The sequence below is a fragment of the Palaemon carinicauda genome, chromosome 11 (genome assembly GCF_036898095.1).
Source record: "Palaemon carinicauda isolate YSFRI2023 chromosome 11, ASM3689809v2, whole genome shotgun sequence".
Lineage (NCBI taxonomy): Eukaryota > Metazoa > Arthropoda > Malacostraca > Decapoda > Palaemonidae > Palaemon > Palaemon carinicauda.
The window spans coordinates 104,876,722-104,899,143 of NC_090735.1; the positions used below are offsets into that span (position 1 = coordinate 104,876,722).

General features: G+C 40.6%; 1 protein-coding gene across 2 annotated transcripts in view; it reads right to left on the bottom strand.

Annotated features, from left to right (window-relative positions):
- The window catches only part of Galk (N-acetylgalactosamine kinase), a 200,809-nt gene that overhangs the window by 92,787 nt on the left and 85,600 nt on the right, over positions 1-22,422 (bottom strand). For both annotated transcript variants that reach the window (XM_068383244.1, XM_068383245.1), the window contains exon 3: positions 18,457-18,624. In XM_068383244.1, coding sequence (XP_068239345.1) covers positions 18,457-18,624 — 168 coding nt within the window. The remainder of the gene's footprint in view (positions 1-18,456; positions 18,625-22,422) is intronic.

Consider the following 22,422-nt stretch of genomic DNA (forward strand, 5'->3'; position numbering starts at 1 on the left):
AGCCAGATATGGCGTATATATAGGTATGTGTTCGATTTTCCTGTGATTGCCATTTTTTCGTTTTTTCCCATTTCTTTCAAAATTACTACGTACTAAGGAACTATCACAGAGTAATTATTCATTTAGATGTTTATTTGTCGGAAAATGTGCCTTGATGGTTTGCCTAGCACGTGGCTGAATTTTTTTTTTCTGAAATGCCGTATATTAGAAGGTTAGCCATTTTTCCGCGAGTGCCCCTTTTTATTTGTTTTGCATTTTTTTGCTTAGTCATGTTACCGTAAGGAATTGGCAAGTAGTGTCGCAAAACTTATATTTTTATAGTGTTGGAAAGTGTTTCTAGATGATCTGGCTACCCATGCCCATCTTTTTTTTAGCCAGATATGGCGTATATATAGGTATGTGTTCGATTTTCCGGTGATTGCCATTTTTTCGTTTTTTCCCAATTCTTTCAAAATTACTACGTACTAAGGAACTATCACAGAGTAATGATTCCTCTAGATGTTTATTTGTCGGAAAATTTTGTTTACTTTTTTTTTGATTGAATATCATCAAATTTTTTTAGCTATAATATTGTTTTACATTTTTTTTTTCGATTTTATTTCCCTTCAAAAAACTTTTTTTGGGTCAGAATTTTAATTTTATAGTCGTAAAATAATCGACAATTATCCAGCAACCCACCATACAATTTTTATGCATATCCAATAATAATTAGATTAGTAAATAACACCTTGAAATTGACATACCCTTCCTACATTTCAAGTGGCAGATTAGGGAGTCTGAGTCAGTGTGGTTGGCGGCCATTTTGTGGACATATCCGAAGCGTAAGCTGCCCTATCTATATATATTCTTGTTCCCTATAGAATTTGTGATATTTTGGTATATTTTTACCTGCATAAATATCATATTATATATTAAATATATGTATTTTTTTACGAAATTTCTAAGTACTCAAAAAATTACCTTTAGATATGGCCCCTGATATAAATGTAATTTACAAAATAATGAAGATTTTTTTACATATTTCTATTTTAGGATAACATATGTTTATTCCCTAAAAAAATTAGCCACTTCCTATTTCATTTGGGTACCCAAAAAAATTCATGAAATTTGGACAAATTTTTTTGGCCAAAAAAAGTTACCCTTTTTTTCTCATTTCAGATCTTCACCTCCATGGGTCTGACTTCATCCAAAATACATCAAGATGTGTCCTAAACATTCAAGAATCAATTCCTAAAAGGATTTGTGTATATATGTATAAACTTTTTTTTTATGAATTTTTACGTCAGGTCTTTTTTTTTTCTACTTAATTTTTTAAAATATTTATAATAAATAGTTTTTCTGCAGATGAGTAGTATTTATCTTTACAGTTGTTTTAAGCATTCATTGAAGTTTTTTTTGGCAAAAGAAAAAAGGAGGTTACTGCAAAAACTGATTTTTCAAGAATTTTTTTTGGCGTCGGGGTCGTTCGCGTCCGAGTATACCCTTAAAGGGGTGTCCGAGGACCGTACCTATCCAGGGTTAACAATGGTGACTGGAATAATACACTATTTACAAAAATAAATATAATCTACAAAAATTACAACACTTTGAAAACAATTTACATAATAACAAAATAAATCACTCAAAAAATTAAGACTGAACAAAACTTAGATTAAGACAAAAAAGCTATGATCTGAACATTATATAATGACTTGAATTGAACTATTATATCTGAACAAACCATAGAATAAGAAAAGAGATAACACTTATGAAAATTATACAATAACTTGTTTCACTTGAAATTTAAGTTTGACACTTGGTGAAAAATAGATAACCAGATCACAATACAAATACCTAGCATTCCTACAGGGCCCATTACATAAACCTTATACAATGCCAACACTTACCCTAATGCAATGAATTCAAAATCCCTTTTTTTTTTCTTACATATCTTTTCAACACACGATTTGCTTTGGGGCACAGAGTCACTTAGGAGAGGACACACTATAGGTACTGAACACGTTTAAAACAATACTCTGAGCTGAATGCGAGAGAGGGAGAGGGAAAGTTGTCTGTCTTAAGGCTGCAATTCTCTATCTCACTATCTAACACTGGGGGTTGCCTTATATAAAAAAAAAACCTAGCTGCTTCAAGAAACTTCCCAGAGATTTGGGAAGCAAGGGGGGCCGGGCATAAGCATCAGAATTACCAAGTACTAATCTCTCGAACGCTTTCTCGCGCAACAGGGAGACGAAACCTGGGTTTCCTGGGCAACTATCACACACAGCGAGGCGACTCCCTGTCAGCTAGCTCCGCCAACCCTTTGTCCCCGAAATATAAAAAAAAGATAATGTCCTTTCACTAGTTCCTTCGCAAAATTTCCAAAGCACAGGGTTCCCCCCCAAAATTTTTTATTCTCTCATAAACATGACGCAATACCTCATAAAATATAAACGAACATGACATAAGCCCTTGTTAATGTTGTGTATGATCACTTAACACTCTCGACAAACAGGTTACGAAAGACCGTATCAAAAATACGTGAAATAAAAAGTTATTTCTTAAAAATAACGTAAAATTACGTATACTAACTTGAATAAAGAATGCAATGAAATTAACGACGAGTCTTACGTAATTTACATACTATACTTACATCTACATGAGAGGAGTTCATTTTACAGGCTGGCTATTCATCTCTTCAATGCAAAAATGAAATATATATAAATAAATCTGGAATAAACTATTGTATTTACTCTATACTAGACCAGCTTTGTACATATATATATATATATATATATATATATATATATATATATATATATATATATATATATATATATATATATATATATACAGTGAACCCTCGCTACTTCGCGGTTCGACAATCGCGGATTCACCACTTCGCGGGGTTTTCCCATAACCCATATATATATACATATCGCGGATTTTCCGGAAAATTCGAAAATACCGCGAAATCTGAAGACAACCAAATACGATATTTTGTTACCTGTAATTCCATTAATACTGTAATTAGTAATATCTGCTCTTACTGATTGTTCATTGCATTACATATGATATATAATTCAGCACAGAAAGAAATAAAACACGAAAAGAAAATGTGATCATACGATAATTCAGTACGTAGTAAAATTAAATCGAACATGAAACGCAAATCAGATGCAGTCATACCATATTAGAATGGTGTGTACTGTAATGGATGTGCTTCTTTTCCATGAATCTTTTGTATGTATACGTACGTAGTACAGTACTGCATCCAATAATATTCTTTGTTGCAAAAATCACATTTCGAATACTGTAAGCGTACGAGAGAGAGAGAGAGAGAGAGAGAGAGAGAGAGAGAGAGAGAGAGAGAGAGAGAGAGAGAGAGGCGTAAAATAGCGTACGTAAATTTTTATTATTATTGTTATTATTATTATTATTGTTGTTGTTGTTAATAAAATTATTATTGTTATTATTATTAATCATTATTATTATTATTATTACTGTACAGTATTATTATCATTATTTATTATTATTACGGTATTGTACTTAATCTACGTACGTTCAGTATGCGCGGGGGCATCTTCTATGAGTAACCAACGCACCATAGTACTGTAAGACGGGTTGTGATTGGTTCAAGCGCTGATAGATGACGAATCAAAACCCAAGTTTTGTTATCTAGCCTGTGATTGGTGTTTTGCCCGCATCTTCTACCCGCAGCATCAAAGTTCTCGCGGGGCTGGATCGTTCACTTTCTCTTTCCGCGTATTGCTGAGTAGACGTTCTTAAGTTTGTGAAGTTTAATCTGTGCTGTGTGCGACTGTTTTAAGTTGAACTTTTTGTTGAACTTTCTGTTACAATGCCTCCCAAGCGTTCTGCTTCTAGTAAGGCTGGTAGTGAGCCTAAACGCCACCGAAGGATGATGACGATAGCTGAGAAGGTTACGCTTCTCGACATGTTAAAAGATGGTAGAAGTTACGCGGCCGCCGGCCGCCATTTTGGCATCAACGAATCCACCGTTCGCTACATCAAGAAGGACGAGGCGAACATTAGAAAGACTGCTGCAATCACCTTTAGCAGATCAGCGAAGCGAGTCGTTACAACGCGTAATAAAACGATCGTACGCATGGAAGGTGCTTTAGCTGTGTGGATTGCCGACTGCCGGAAGAAGAACATAGCGTTGGATACGAACACCATCCAAACAAAGGCTTTGAGCTTATATGAGAATTTTGCTGCAAAGGAACCTAAAGACGACGACGGCAACCATGCTGAAGATGATGATGATGCAGATGATCCTCAACCAGGGACATCCACTGATTCCCAGCCTCAGAAACGTTTTTCCGCAAGCAAAGGATGGTTCGCGAAGTTTCAGAAACGCTTCGCCCTGAAAAGCGTTTCCCTGCATGGGGAGTCTGCTTCCGCTGACACTGCCGCTGCTGAAACTTACGTGAACCAGACTTTCAAGAACATTATCGCTGAAGGTGGATACAAGCCGGAACAAGTGTTTAATATGGATGAAACCGGCTTGTTTTGGAAGAGAATGCCGTCGCGAACTTTCCAGTTCAAAGAGGAAGCCAAAGCCTCTGGCTTTAAGGCATTCAAGGATCGCGTTACCCTCGTGATGTGTGGCAATGCTGCTGGATTTTTGTTAAAGCCGGGGCTTATTTATAAGTCGAAAAATCCTCGCGCTTTGAAAAATAAAAATAAGAATCTCCTTCCCGTGTACTGGATGCATAATCAAAAAGCATGGATTACGAAGATGCTGACCTCCAACTGGTTCCATCAGTGTTTTATCCCGCAAGTCAGCAAAAATTTATTTCTATTTGAACACGATGTTGTGTTGATATTTATCCATATTGACTCATTAGGGGTAATTTGAATGAATTACTACCAATTGTGTCACGTGGTGGCCCGGGGAAATCTGGTAAAACTCGCTGGTAAAGAGACTGATGTCTCACCAGGTAAATCCTCGGACAGCTAGATTAGTGTCAGGTTCAGATTTCCTTTTATGGGCTCTCGTGGCATGGTTGGTTTCGACCTGGCCTTTCATTAGAAGGGGCTAGCGTTCGATCCCAAGTATGAGGTAGAAATTTATTTCTATTTGAACACGATGTTGTGTTGATATTTATCCATATTGACTCATTAGGGGTAATTTGAATGAATTACTACCAATTGTGTCACGTGGTGGCCCGGGGAAATCTGGTAAAACTCGCTGGTAAAGAGACTGATGTCTCACCAGGTAAATCCTCGGACAGCTAGATTAGTGTCAGGTTCAGATTTCCTTTTATGGGCTCTCGTGGCATGGTTGGTTTCGACCTGGCCTTTCATTAGAAGGGGCTAGCGTTCGATCCCAAGTATGAGGTAGAAATTTATTTCTATATATATATATATATATATATATATATATATATATATATATATATATATATATATATATATATATATATATATATATATATATATATATTGTGAAGGATTTTTCTTCACTCTTATTCTTCCCTAAGTAGTTACCCCTTAAACTTTCGCTCCCACATTTACGTTATTTTTTCTCTACCGAAACATCGGGAAAACTATATTAAAGTAACTTAACTCATGACAATAGCGTACGCCATGTTCGTGACGTCACAGCGTAGAAACGCACAGCAAAACCCTTACGCCGGCATACGATGGTTCTTTCCTTAAACTACATGTGTTGAGATAAATCATTACACTGGTTTTTGATATAATTTCAATACTGCTGGCTTGAATGCAGCTTTACCTCTCTGTACTAATTCAAGTCCGTTAATTTTAAGATGTATACCCGTCGCAACAGCCCATTGCTAGTTAGTCATTAATTTATTAAGTTTTAGCAAGCCAGAATAGGTAGGATTATTGTATATGTATAATACCTCAGAGCTGCAAGATTTTTTAAGTATTTTGTACAAAATCCAGCCTCTTTGTACAAAATCCTGCCTCCTTCTCACTCCTCACAACAATACATTGACCCACCCTAAAGTCCCGATATGGCACCTTCAATTGCGTTATTCTACGCATCATGTCTCTCACTTGTTTGGAAGGTGAAGACAGGTGAACCCGCGCAACCTAAAGGTCAGCCCATTTGCGCACGAGCTATAGTTGTGAACAACTGACCGACCTGGTCAATCAATCTGTGCACCTCTGGCTCACTCCCCCAAAACTCGACTCCCACCAGGACCTGTCGGCTGGAGATAAAGAAAACGAGGAGCCAGGGAGACCCTATCTACCAAAAGCGAGGATTCCAGGGGTGAGCCAGTCAAGGGTGCAAACTATTCGGTCAACAGCACTTTAATCAAACAAGCTGTAACAGCCATTTGAGGACAAGGACCGTCTTTCTGTAAAGAGTGCAGGTAAACATGTGGCCATTAGTTTTCTCCAATTTTAGCTTAGATTAATTTTTACTTGATTTAGGTTTAACTGGCTTTTTACATGTTTCGAGCAGTGTGTGTGGGATTGTGTGTACAGATTTTGCATATAGTTTTTGGTTTCGAGACTAGCACAGTCTCGGGGTCACAGGGCCGCGTGTCCGACCTCATTTCAATATTTCATCTTTGCAGAAGACCACGAGTCTAAGCAACCATGATTTTTATTAATTTGCATTTCCTTTTATTACAAGTTGTTTGATAATTTTTACTTTATGCTAAGATGTCCGTTTCTTTCCATGTAAATTTGTGTAATAAAGCAAGATTAGGTTAATTACATCTCTTCGTATTTTTACTCCTTCATTTCTTTGATTGTCTCTTTTATGAATATATAATCTCGGGACAGTATACCCGATATATTGGAAGGAGTACGTAAGTCTAAATACTTTAAGAGTAATAGTGTGTTAGCGAGTGACTTAGTATTGAATTGATATACTTCGAAGGCAAAGATCCATATCTTTAACTTTTACTTTACACTACATCACTGCTCCCATCCATTGCCATTGACTCAATAAGATTCCTGTCCAGCATCTCACTGGGGTCCCTGGGACGGAGCTGAAACATAGCCTAAGAGTGTAGACGACTTTAGACCTGACAAAGCTAGAGTAGGCCATCAAATTACCTTTTCTGGGTCGACCTGTGGCGGCCGGTGAAAAGGAGTCCTTATATACCTTTTCTGATAAAACTTCCAATTATACCAGAGAAAGATAAAAGCATGGAATGCAGAGGTTACTACCCTCGCGTGAGCACCTTGTGGGTGTCGTGTATAAAGCAAAGGCGCGTGAAAGCCACTATTCACAGGCTGTCTTCCATTTAGTTAATTCCTTCGTCAAAGGGATGGGCCGATACAGAGGCACCAGCCAATCTACCAGAGTCCCGCCACCCACGCCCCGACGCGAGCGCCATCTGAACAACATCCTTCTTTTTGGACTGCTAGAATTATGTGTAATTTGTTGTGCTCTCGGCGTGTTTTCACACTTGTGGATTTATTTCGTCATGACCGAAGCTCCATCTTCACCCATTCCAATGTTAAGTACCATAGTTTGTTTTGACAGCTTTTTGTAGTACCGGGCTTTTGTCTTCTAACCAGTATAGTCTGTTTTATCATTACCGTCTGGGCCCGTCCGTCGGCGGCCATTGTTTGTTCCCTTGTCTTGCTGGGAGTTCATCTTAGTCTTGCCCGTTTGGTACTCTGTCACTTAGGTTCTTGGTTAAGTCCCTGGCCTTATGCCTTTTGAACCATCATTATTATTATCGTTATTATTCCCATGGTACTTTTTGCTAGCAAGTCCAGTCTGCGAACAAGATTAGCGTTCTAGCTTTATTATAGTTTAGTACTCGCCCCACCGGGACGTTTGTCAGTCGACTATTTCCCTTTAATTTAGGTTTTAGCAGACGCTATTCTTCGTTCGTAGTCTTATTTTGATGTTACAATTTTATTATTATACGTTTATAATAGTGTTGTGTGCTTATTAAGTCCTGATTTTGTGACCAAGGGAGCGAGATATTGGGGTTCCCGTTTTCTGTTCGCAGTCACGAGTTACCCCTTTCTCGTTTTCTTTCTTAACTCAGGTGAGTGAGCGGATTTCCCGTTTTCCGTTTAGTGCGTTCAACGGGTTCTCCCTCCCTCACCCCTCCCCCTACGGGTGTATGATAGCTTACGAGTTATTTAGTTTTGGTTACTTTTCAATAGTTAGCGTTATTTATTAGGTCCGAGTTCCGTCCTCTCCCCGTTACGGCTTGGGATTAGTTCTGAACATTTTTCCACTCCGCCTTGAGTTCTACTCCGCCATGAGGGATTCTCAATGACTTTGGAACTATTGTTATATATATATATATTGTTTACTTACAACCCTCTGGGACGGGCTTCATATTGTTTAGATACGACCCTCCGGTGGCCCTTACTCCGGTATCAGGCCACGGCCATATCCACACAAATATCCATTGTTATTACAATTGAGTTATTATTCACAATAGAATTATTCGGGACCTTTCATCGACCTCCGGCTTCACCGGATATAGTCAATACGCTTTACTATTATATTAGCCTTAGCCTTTAGCTACTGCTTGTGTTTTATAAATTTCACAATTGAATTATTATCCATAATTGAATTATTCAGGACCTCTCATCGACCTCCGGCTTCACCGGAGATCGCCCATACACTTCACACTTATATTAGCCTTGCCTTTAGCTACGGCTTGTGTTTTATATTTATTTTACGGGCCTGTCACTGCTTCCCCGACCCTCAGAGGTCGGCAGATTGCTTTAGATTATTTATTCTTATTTCATTATTATCACTTTTAAGATGATACAGCCCCATTGCCATTGCTGGTGCTTTTATATTTAATGTGTTTTAATATGGAGCTCCGGCTCTCACTGAATTCCCTTAAGCACCAATATTGCATTAAACTAAGATCTGTTAGTAGGGTTTTTAACCCCTTACCAGAGTTTCAAAGAACACCAAGACTTATGTCTCCTTTCTTTTACAGAAGGTCCGTTGTACTGCCCAAGGATGCCCTGCCTCGTTCAACGACCCCGTTGGGCATGACCTCTGTCGGTCCCACGCACACTGCGCCATCCCCTTTATCCGGGAACCGGGACAGGCCCCGTATATGGTCTGGTTCCCGGATTTGTGCTCGCTCTGTTACGAGTTGTCCTCAATACTACTGAACGATGATGTAAGTGGGTTTTCCTTTTGTTCCTTATTTATCTTTGGCAGACAGTAATTTAGCCATTAATATGACATACACGGTATATTTTGGAGAGCAATCCCCCTCCTGCATCACTAATCACTACAAATCTTTCAGGCCGATGATGACTCTCTTCGGTCAGCAAGGGCTACTCTTCGTCCTTGGGTGTCGGGCTATCTCCTCGATGGAGACATGGCCTGCCGTCTCTTCCCAGGCTCGACTACTGCAGCAGTCTCTCCTGAAGTTGCTGCCCCCTTAATTGAAGAAGTCAGAGCAACCATTTCCGCGGAGGACGAACCCCTCGTACCGCTGGACGTGGCAGAACTAGATATAGACGTAGAACCCATGGACGAGCAGGTAAGTGGTGCCGAGTTGGTGGAAACCCTTTTCTCTCCTACTCCTTCTTCTACCTCTTCCTTTCTACGTTTTGATAAGCCTAAGGCTTCTCCTCGGGATCCCTCTGTCCCCGTACGACCCAAGGTGAAGCCACTTCGCACTTATAAGTCTTCAGCTTTGCCAGTATCAACGTCACCGGTCCCCGGACCCTCGACAGCTCATGATATTCATATTGCTCCCCGTAAAACCACGACTCCTAAGAAGTCTAAGTCTACCAAATCCAAGACACCACCAACGGGTGGCTTTCAGGTACCCTGGGGCGATATCTTCCCCATCGAACTGGTCAGGGATATCGTCAGAGAACAAATTCAACATCAGTCTGGGGCGATGACAGAGATTAAGGATATGGTGGCTACTCTGATCCGCTCCGGAACTCAGCTTCCTCCTCCTTCCGCCCCAGACGCATCGAAGCTACCTTCCTTCGATAAAAACAATCCTTGGTGGTTTGCCTTGCATGCCCCATTCTTAGATGGTTCCCTAACTCTGGAGGGCATAGGCACCCGCCCTCTAGAGGACCTGGGGTTCTACCCCCCGGGGCTAGAATTCCCATTCAATGGCTTTGTACGTTTAAAGGAACATGCATTGGTCCGTATGGACAAGGTACCGAAGGAAACAGTGATATTTCCGAAAGAGCAGGCCCAGGCTATCTGGGCCAGAACTCTATCTGAGTGGGGGTGTATTAACTCCAAGCTCACCCCACACAAAGGTGCCTACACTATTTTTACGACAGCGGCCTCCATCTCTTTGCCGCTCATAGACAAAATCACAGAGCTGACAATACAGGCCATCAAGGAAGGCTCTTCCATGCCGGCTCTCAAGGAGACGGACCCCACCTCATTGCTTATTCCGGGTACCCCTGCAACCTGGGATGACGCGTCTTCTACCTTCACAGTGGGGAAGCTAGACCCGGACTGTGCCTCTACTCTTTTCTCTGAGAAGCTCCCCAGATTACTAGAGAGTCTTCTCAAAACTGAGTTCGAGACCCGTAATAGACTAGCTAGGTCCCTCCACTCCATCACCTCCATAGAGTCCCTAGCATCGGTTTACCCAGAGGAAACGCTGTTCAGAGTCGCCACAAAGAACCTGCTGCTGTCCTACCAAATAGACCTCCATGACTTCTGGTAGGCTCGAATTAGTTGCAGGAAGTTCGTTCTGTCTGAGGCCTCCATCAGACATGAACCGAACAGGCTGATAGCGTCCTCCTGCTGGGGTAAGAACCTCTTCCCTCAGAACGAAGTTGATAAGGTTCTTCAGGACGCAGCGAGGGCAAACCAAACTTTGCAAGTAAGGTGGGGTCTCTCAGCCAAAAGGAGGATCGAATCCCAGAAACAGACGTTCTTCAAGAAGAAGCAGAGGTTTATTCCTTACAAGACGGTCCGGGGTAACTCGTCGCCACAGTCTTCCTCTGCCTCGACTTCTCAACAACCGGCTCCCCCTCAGCAAGTAGTCTACCTCACTGCTCCCCCTGGTACACAGCCCAACCCCTCTTGGATGTCCTCTCCTGCATACAACCCTACCTACGAATCCTCCGGTTCCTTTCGTGGACACCAGAGAGGAAGCTTCAGGGGTAGAGGACAGTTTCGCCAACGAGGCGGACCTAAAGCAAGGGGTGCCCGTGGAGGGAGGGGACCTAGGTTCACTCCCTCCCAATGATGTGATGCCGGTAGGAGGGAGACTTTATCACTTCCGAGACCATTGGACCTTCAGTCCATGGGCTCACAGCATAATATCCAAGGGCTTGGGTTGGAAATGGTCACAGGGATCCCCTTCTCCACCAGTGACCTTCTTCCAGAGACCCACTCCCATCCTGGAAGAGTACACCACAGAGTTACTCAAGAAGAAAGCGATCAAACGGGTTCGATCCCTGAAATTCCAAGGCCGCCTGTTTACAGTCCCGAAGAAAGACTTGTCGGCGTTGAGGGTAGTTCTGGACTTGTCGAAACTAAACTCTTACATCCTTTGCGACAAGTTCCGTATGCTGACTATCTCTCAGGTACGGACCTTACTTCCCCGTGGGGCCGTCACCACCTCTATCGATCTTACCGACGCCTATTATCATGTCCCAGTAGCTCGAAACTTCTCTCCTTACCTAGGCTTCCGTCTCGGCAAGAAGCCTTTGCATTCAAAGTCATGCCCTTCGGTCTCAGCATTGCCCCCAGGATATTCACGAAACTGGGGGAGACGGTGCTCGAACAACTCAGAAACCAAGGGATACAGATCATCGCCTATCTGGACGATTGGCTTATTTGGGCCCAGTCGACCCAGGAATGCAACAGAGCTACCTCGAAGGTAATTCACTTTCTCGCCAAACTGGGCTTCCAAGTCAATCTCCGAAAGTCTCGCCTACAACCATCAAGCCACTTCGAATGGTTAGGCATCCGGTGGGACCATTCAAAGCACAGGCTCTCCCTTCCTCCCAAGAAGGTAAGGGAGATAGCTTCCAAGGTCAGGAACTTTCTCAAACACAAACAGGTGTCCAGAAGAGCCTTAGAACGAATCCTCGGCCTTCTCCAATTTGCCTCGCTGACCGATCTCCTATTAAAAGCCAAACTCAAAGACATCAATCGAGTTTGGAGAAAGAGAGCGACAATACCTTTAAGAGACAAGATCTCGAAGATCCCCTCTGTCTTAAAAATGAGACTGCGACCATGGTCCGAACGGAGGAACCTCTCCAAATCGGTTCCTCTACAGTTCCCCTCTCCACAAGTGACAATTCATACCGACGCGTCTCTGAGTGGATGGGGGGGTTACTCCCAACATCAGATGTTTCAGGGCTCTTGGTCACCCGCCATGAAGCAGTTCCATATCAATGTTCTCGAAGCCATGGCGGTGTTCTTGACCCTGAAGAGAATCTCTCCTCCGAGGTTGACCCACATCAGAGTAGTCTCAGACAGCACAGCAGTAGTCCACTGCCTCAACAGAGGGGGATCCAAGTCACCCAACCTGAATCAGATCCTGGTCACTATCTTCGCCTTGGCAGCCGACAAAGACTGGTTCCTGTCAGCAACTCACCTAGCAGGAGTCCAGAATGTGATAGCAGATTCATTATCCAGGACAAAACCACTGGAATCAGAATGGTCCCTGGACATACACTCCTTCCGGTGGATACTCAGGCTGGTTCCAGGTCTCCAGGTAGATGTATTCGCGACCCAACTCAATCACAAACTCCCATGTTATGTGACCCCGAACCTGGACCCTCAGGCTTATGCCATGGACGCATTAACCCGGGATTGGCAGAAGATCTACTTATTCCCTCCAGTGAATCTTCTACTGAAAGTCTTACACAAACTCCGCTCCTTCCATGGGGCAGTGGCTTTAGTGGCACCTCGCTGGCCAAAGAGCAGTTGGTTTCCTCTCCTCCTCGAGTTGAAACTCCGTCCCTTCCGGATCCCATTCCCCAAACTGACCCAAGTGGTCCAAACTCGGACTGTGTCAGATTCCTCAAGGATAGCCAAAACCCTAACTTTGTGGATTTCATGAAGTTTGCGGCTCGTAAGGATGCAAACATCGACCCGGATAATGTCCTCTTCATAGAATCAGACAAAAGGGACTCTACGATTCGCCAATATGATTCGGCGGTTAAGAAACTAGCAGATTTCTTAAAGAATTCAGACCATTCGGTTATGACTCCTAATTTAGCCATCTCCTTCTTTAGGTCCATATTTGACAAAGGCCTAGCAGCTAGCACTATAACCACCATTAAGTCAGCTTTGAAGAAAGTCTTCCTGGTTGGGTTTAACATTAACCTGGCGGATTCTTATTTCTCGTCTATTCCAAAAGCATGTGCTAGGCTTCGACCTTCGGTTCGCCCACAAAAGGTCTCTTGGTCTCTAAATGATGTCCTCAAACTTGCCTCCGACACGGACAACGAATCCTGCTCCTATATCACTCTTCTTAGGAAGACTTTATTTCTAACAGCTTTGGCCTCGGGTGCTAGAATCTCAGAACTAGCAGCTCTCTCACGAAACTCAGAAAACATAGATTTCCTCCCTTCAGGTGAAGTACTTCTTTCTCCAGACAGGACGTTCCTAGCTAAAAATGAAGACCCCCAAAATAGGTGGTCCCCTTGGAAGATTATTCCTCTTCTCCAAGATACTTCTCTATGTCCAGTCACTACTCTCAGGGCCTTTTTAGCCAGGACTGCTACCCGATCGTCTGGCCCCTTGTTTATCAGAGAACAAGGAGGTACCATTTCCATACAGGGTATTAGGCAACAGATCCTATACTTCATTAAACAAGCCAATCCGGGATCATTTCCCCATGCTCATGATATCCGGTCAGTAGCTACCTCCATCAATTATTTCCAAAATATGGACTTTGATGACCTTAAAAAGTACACGGGTTGGAAATCTCCTATGGTCTTCAAACGCCACTATCTAAAGAACTTACAGGCCCTTAAATACCCAACAGTTGCAGCTGGGAGCCGTATCTCTCCCCAGTGATCTCTTGTTCTTCCTTTCATCCATCTCTTTTCTTCTCCCTCCTACCCGCCACTCGCACCACGACGCCGCTTCCTTGGTGGTTCGTTAGTCCTAGTTTATTACATATTAGGTTAAGATGATTTTAACTTTTAATGTGTTTACCGTAATTTAGTGTTGAGATATTCTTAGCCATGTCAGTTTTGTTGCTTGTTGTGCTCTGATACTCGGAGGTTTCCTTGTTATCATGTTTGTTTAGCCTTACGCTCACTATGTCCTGTGACTAATTTATGATTCATGCTTACTTACCTTAATATAATATATGGTTCTCCTTACATGGTGTTTTTTCTCTCCCCTCATTACTAATTATTATTGGGCTTGGAAGGCATTCTCTGGTACATTTTCACCGGCCGCCACAGGTCGACCCAGAAAAGGGATTTTGACGAAGGAAAAATCTATTTCTGGGGAGAGACCTGTGGCGCCCGGTGAAACCCTTCCCTATTCTTTTGCACGATCCCACCCTTTCCTTTCCAAGCCATCATGTCCAATGCAGAAGGATGTTGTTCAAATGGCGCTCGCGTCGGGGCATGGGTGGCGGGACTCTGGTAGATTGGCTGGTGCCTCTGTATCGGCCCATCCCTTTGACGAAGGAATTAACTAAATGGAAGACAGCCTGTGAATAGTGGCTTTCACGTGCCTTTGCTTTATACACGACACCCACAAGGTGCTCGCGCGAGGGTAGTAACCTCTGCATTCCATGCTTTTATCTTTCTCTGGTATAATTGGAAGTTTTATCAGAAAAGGTATATAAGAAGGACTCCTTTTCACCGGGCGCCACAGGTCTCTCCCCAGAAATAGATTTTTCCTTCGTCAAAATCCCTTTATTTCATGTGTGGAGTTTTCAGGCCTCTGGACAGAGCACAGTTTTTTTGCATTTAGAGTGAAAGTTCGTGAACTACGTCATCAAAGTTATTAACAGGTTGTTTGTGCTGTGAGTGACAGTGCTCCTTTTCCTCCCCTGCTGATCTTTACCTTGACGTAAGGAGACTTTACCGGAACAAAAAGTTCCCACTCAACAATTAAATAAAAACACAATTTTCTCCAAACATATAATGTATATATATATATATATATATATATATATATATATATATATATATACATATATATATATATATATATGCATACAATATATTTATATAATATATATACAATATATATAATATATATATACAATATATATTTTATATATACATATATATAATATATATATATATATATATATATATATATATATATATATATATATATATATATATATATATATATATATGTGTGTGAGTGTGTGTATACTGTATATATCATATATGTATATGTATATGTATATGTATATGTATATATATATATATATATATATATATATATATATATATACACAGTATATATATATATATATATATATATATATATATATATATATATATATATATATACACAGTATATATATATATATATATATATATATATATATATATATATATATATATATATATATATATATATATACACATACATAGTGTATATATATATTTATTTATACATATATACATACACACACACACATATATATATATTGTGAAGAATTTTCTTCACTTCTTTCATTCGTATTTTTAGCTCTCTCCTAATAATACTGTAGCAACCCCTTAAACGTTCCCTCCTACAATAAGTTTTCTTTATCGAAACATTGAGATGACTATTTCAAATCTACTAAATCTGTTGACAGTAGCACACGCCATGCTCGTGACATCAAAGCGTAGATACGCACAGCAAGGGGCCTTATCCCGGCATATGTTGGTTCTTTCCTTAAACTACATTGGTCGAGATAATTACTAAACTGATTTGAATATAATTCTCAATACTGCTGAATTGAAAGCAGCTTTTATTTCTCAATACCAATTAAGGTTTGTTAATTTTAAGATGTATGCCCATCGCACCAGCCCATTGCTAATCTATCATTTAAACTCTTAATTTCTAGCAAGCCAGAATAGGTAGGATTGTTGTATATATGAACTCCCTTAGAGCAGCAAGATTTCTTTAAAGCATTTGTACAAAATCCTGCCTCCTATGTACTCCTTGCAACAATATACTGCCCTGTCCTGAAGTCCCGATATGGTACCTCAACTGGGTTACCTTGCGCATCGTGACCCTCACTTGTCTGGAAAGGTGAAGCCAGGTGATCCCTCTCAACACTAACCTAAGCCCATTCGTACGTAAGCAATTGTGGCTGTCTGACCTTCTTGGCAGACTGGCCAATGAGTGGATCTGTGCACCTCTGGCTCACCCCCCTCCCCCTTCCCAAAATTCGACTCACAGAGGAGTCCTGCCGGTCGGAGAGATAGAGAAGAAGAAGAGCCTGGTAAGCCTTAGTTGCCAAAGTGAGAATTTTAGGGGTGAGCCAGTCAAGAGTGCAACTGTGCAACGATCCGGTCAACAGCCATTGAAAGGCAAAGGACAGTATTCAAAGGAGTGCAGGTACAGAAAAGTGGCCCCATAGTTTTCCCCCATTTCTTAGTTTAGAATAATTTTAACTTGAGTAGGTTAACTGGCTATTACATATTTCGGACTAAGTGCGGTGGGATTGTGTGTTTATATTTTTCTTGGATATTTTTTGCTTTTGAGACTAGCAGTCTCTGGGTCACATGGGCCACGTGTCCAACCCAATCTTGATTATTGATCATTGAAGAAGACTCGTGTCTAAGTAACCATTTTTATTATTATGAATTGCTTTTTATTATGACACCATTTTTGTGTTTGTTCAGATGTACTTTTCATTTAATGTAAATTTGTATAATAAATCAAGATTAGGTTAATTAAACCTCCTTCGTATTTTTACTCCCTCATTTATTTCAATGTGCCTATTATGAATATTTGATCACGGGACAGAATACCCGATATTTGAAAGGAGTAAGTAACTTGAAAAAAGGGTGTGTTAGCGAGCAACTTATTATTGAATATCTGCTTCAAAGGTAAAGATCCATATCTTTAAACATAACTTTACTTTACATCACTGCTCTCATTTTTTTATTGTCTCTAACCACTTAATGTAAGATTCCTGTCCAGCATCTCACTGGGGTCACTAGGACAGAGCCGAAACAGAGCCTAAGAGTGGTGATGACTATAGACCTGACAAAGCTAGAGTAGGCCATTTCATTACTTTTATTTTCACGTGTGGAGTTCTCCGGCCTCTAGACAGAGTAAAATTTCCCCCTTTAGTATTTAAGAGTGACGGTTAGCGAACTATGTCAGTAAAGTTATTAACAGGGAGTTTGTGCCCCGAGTGTAAGTGCTCTTTATCCTCCCCTGTTGATCTTTGAGTAACTGACGTAGGGAGACTTTCCTGGACTAACTAAGTCCCACTCAAACATTTGAATAAAAAATAATTCTCCACACACACACACACACACACACACACACACACATATATATATATATATATATATATATATATATATATATATATACTGTATATATAGTCATTACCTGAATATTCAAATATATAAAAACATAAGAATAAGTAAAAAGCCTGTAAAAAAAGTTGGGCAGAGAGAAGAATGTCTACTCTCAATGAGCCAAAAGTAAAAAGTGATGAGACAAAACAGATGCGTGTGAGCAGGGTAGCCGGCTACCCCTCTTACCCAACCACTAACTAGCGGTAGGGTAGTTACTCTCACAAAGTCTTCCAGCTTCCCGTAAGTATGATCCCAATAAATAACAAGTGTTGGTATTTAGTTTCGGAACAAATCGGATTTAAGATAGGAATAAGAATGAGCACATAGATCTACAAAGGTGGTTAAAATATAAATGAAAGTGCAGGAGGGAAGACCAAGATGATACGAACATCTAATAAGATTAAAAGAAAGGAAAACCATAGTGAAATTATTGCCAGGTGCAAGATAGATAAAGAAGATGACAAAGAAAGAGATAGAAAGACTGTGTAGGAGAGGACTTAAGAGAAAATGGAATTACTTTAGTAGAACAGCATAACAGAGGTAGATGGAAGTACCCATCCAAATCAGCAAGAATGTATAGAAACGTGACTAAGCTGAGAATAAGAATGAACCAAGCAAACTAAGCCTGTAATGTAAATAGAATTTAAAGAACAAGCAGTTTGGTAAAAAGAAAATGGTGTTCACAAATACAAATGAGGCTACATTTTTGGTCACATAAGAGCAAACAGTAGAGAGGATAATTACAAAAGGAGAATGATAGGTTAGATTACATAACCTTTGATTAACATCCCATCACATGTACTGTATCAAGATATGGTAATATCTGTGATGGAAAATTATTCTCGAGATACAAATCTGGATTGTCTTGCTTTCTCACTATTATTCACTGATTGTGCCAAAAGTTTCTACAGTATTAATGATAAAATTAAGAAAATAGTCATCTTAAACAGCTTTTGTTTTACAGAAAAAAAAAATACTCATTAAACTTCTACAGTTTTAAATCAACTAAAGTACATAGGTACGTACTCAAAGCCATTAATCTCACAAGAGAACTTTGGATAGCTGTCATCAACATTAATGAGATTGAGTTTGCCAGTAGTGTTGGTGCCAACTGCGATCAAGATGTCCAAATCAACAGCCATGGGAAAAACAGCATATCCACAGTAATCCACATGTTCACCTATCAGATTCACTCTGCAAATAAAAACATTAGATTTGTTCATCAATAACATTTTTCAAAGTTAAAGGAATATGAATTAAAATAAATGTTCAACTAACAAACCCACATACAGTGCTCCTCAGACACTCCAAAAATATAGTACAGTAGCCACATATGGGGTATGGGCTCTTATTGTATTAATGATACATTGAACCACAGCATTGAGTTGTGTAACCTTCTGGATCTAAGAGAACAAGATATCAGATCTTCATACAAACAAGGTCACGAAAATGAACAGAAACATTGTTAATAAGATCACAGGCTTTACTTTTAATGGCTTTGAAATGAAAATACACAACAACTCGAGCCAAGAAAGAGACGAAGGTTTAAGTACCCCATTGTGCTACTCTTTTGAAGAAATGTATTATGGGAATAATTCTAATATGCTTCAATCCCCTTACTGCACTGATTGACTAAAGAAAAAAAAAGGGTCAATATCAAATCATTTACATTAAAAGGATATTGATGAAGATATCCAAGTAGCATTATTAATAACGAAACTCAATATTACAGTATCTTTATAAGCCAGGAAATTGGATAAATCCCTAACCTTAAAACAGGATGTTTGCAACTAAAAAGTGTCTTCATATACTTTTAGGATTACCTTTTTAAAGAGTATTCTTTCAGATTTCTGATTTATATGAGCCCCTAAAACACAAAAATATGAAGCACCTTTTTGGGAAGATTCTACTTGCCCTAGATATATCCTATTGGTCCTGACTGGTCTTAAGACTGAGTCCTCATTATTCCTTGCTTTAGCTCACAAGAAGGGAATTACAAAAAGAGGTGTACAGGTAATTTGAAGTGGAGTAGAACTTACTATTGTTTTCAAAACTACGCTTTGGATATGCTACAGACCAATACTCATCTAGTTTTCAGTATAGAACACTGGCTAGAAAGAGTATGGAGCTAACTTAGGTGTATCTACAGATTAAGATGAGAAGAAAGGTTCTCTTACTCATCAAACATTTTGAAGATACTTTGTCTGGAGGCACTTAAGCTTGGATACTTAAGAATCCAAGAACTGAAGATGCATCTCAGTAATAAATATACAAAAACCTGAATTTAACATTTCAAAGTTCTGGTGCATTCACTTCACTTGTAGAGCTTGTATAGATATACAGTACATCTAATATCATGTTGTACAGAACTTACAGAAAGTACAGTTTATAAGCATTTATGTACTTTCACTTTATTATTATTTTGTACTTTCACTTTATTATTATTTTGTAGAAGAATAATATTTATGTTTCTATTTATCTTTTCACACTATAGGACCATTTCATTGCATCGTGGAAAAATATAAGGATGTGAGTCAACACACTTTTTCTTTCCGCCACATGCAGTCAGTCGTTGTCCAGTGGTCACTGTATTGAGAAGCATGGAGCTGCTTCTCACTGCTTTCATGTTGATGTTTGTATGTCTTCAATATAAACGATTGTAAGGAATCTACGAGTTCCATTTATCACCTCTCATTCCATTCCTTGCATGGACGTACGTGGCAGCATCACACACATGGCGTAGTGAGTAACCAAACATTTTGGATTCCAAGAAGAACGCTATTGCAGTTTACTTCTTGTATCATAGCACATGGATCTCTTATACACTGACTCAAGAGTCCAGATATCAATGAAAGTTTTACTACAGTTTCTCCAGGAGTGATACAGTGTTTGTGCAGTGTAGGGTTACAGTGTCTGCATGTTATAGTGTAGTGTTGTAGCATGTTAAAAGTGTGTTTGCCAATCTATTTTCAGGATATTTGGACTCTAGCGCCAGTTTTCCCGGTAGCCCCACATCCGTCCTCCCTCTTTCATGCATTGTTGGTGACTGAGGCCTGAGGTGGCCCAAGGCATTCCCCCAGAGGTACGCTCACTTGCCTCCCCTCTCTTGTCGCAGCACACGTGCGCACACATGGCCACATACACACCACCCCTCCAACAGTCAGTTTATTTCCTAAGCTCACTGTGACATAGATTTAAATTTTAACTATCCAAAGTGCATTCTTTTGCTCACATACCGTGTATTGAATATTTTGCTGAAACTCTAAGGATTTTAAGCTCTCTTACGATACCAAACGCAATATGTCTTGGCAAGAGGAACAATAAATTGATTTAATGGATCAGACACAGGATCAGGCAGAGGATCAGACAGAGGATCAAGCAGAGAGTCTGATGGTAGAAGAGGTACCTGTGCATCTCCTTACTGCTGATGAAGATAGTAGCTTAACTCTCCCTCCTCCACTGACTCCCAATAGGTCAGGAGGCCACAATACTGTAATGACATATTTCATCTTATACATTTTCTTCAGAATTCCCGCATGCAAGAGCAAGATCCCTGAAAACAAGAGGAGCAGAATTTTAGACTACAGATGGAGTAATCAAGATAGGAAGACAACCAGTGGTTCACATCTCTTTTCTCCCTGCTATCAGGACCGATTGCGGCATCGCCAGCCTAACAATCTAACACCCTTCCTGTACTTCCTGTCACACCTGTTTACCTAACTCTTGGCTTCTCAGTGCATACACCTACAATCTCTAGCATGCCTATAGTCCATCCCCCACCTCTCCTGCAACATTATGCAACATATCAAGCGTTTTGCCAAAGGAAACTCCGTTTTGAGGACTATGCCGCATTAGTTGGGCTTGATAGATTACATCAAACCTCCCAGCTGATCCACCTGAGGACTTGCATTTCTCTGGACATCCAGCACCTGCTTACGCATACACTGGGCATCCCTCCCAACACATCACTTTACCTTACAGAGGTGTTGGATACACGGCAGAAGCACTTTCGTAGCCTCTGAAATGAAGCCTTACGATGCTGGGAATTGCTGTCCTACAAACAGGCTGTCAGAGAATCGTTTGCAGACTATTATGCACACCTCAAAGATTTCGCTGATGAAGTGGACTTATAGTGCATAAGTCCACTTCCTGCACTGAATGGTAATTGCTAATGGTAATTTTGATGGGTGTGAGGGACGAAGTTAATACAACGCCTTATCCCCCTATAACCTTCATCTACCCTCGCAGAGTTTGTGTGCTGCCGCTCCTATGAATCTAGACGTGCCACTGCATCAGCCATTGCATCTTCCCCTAGTCAAGTCAATGCAGTATCTACGTGCAAGAGAAATTTGCGTTTACAGAAGAGGACTTCTTATCGATCTCCCAGCCAACGTTCTCCCCAGTGACCCTTGTCAATATCGCTCTCGCAAGCATGATTCCAGACAATGCCCGGCTACAGTTGCATCATGCAATAACTATGGACGCATGGGTCGTTGGTCCTGCTCTCAGAAATATCATGCTAAAGAAGCTCAGTCGAATACCTGCAAGAATCAGGGACGTCAGACTGGATATACAGCCTCACCACCTAATACCAAGTCGAATACCAGCTGTCGTTTTGTGAGTGACAACTCGGGTAGTGAGTCCCCCATCCCAGTCACTGTCTCCCAGTCATTCAGCAATATATCATCACATCTCCAGCTAATCCCTAATAGAGGAGCAGACATCACAATGATTGGTACCATACCTTTGGATGCAGTCCACATATCTCAGACAAGCCTTTTATTTCTGCTCATGACCGACGTCGTGGCAGCAGATAGATTCCCCATGACAGTGGCTACAGGCTACTTCTAGGCAACACTTCATCTTGGCAACAAGTCTTGCTCAGCAAATATACATGTTTATGAGGATTTCCAGACTTACCTCCTATTCAGTGAACATTGTCGAGCCCTTGCCATAGTGTCACCAGACTTCTTTCCGAAGCCTATTCTGAAG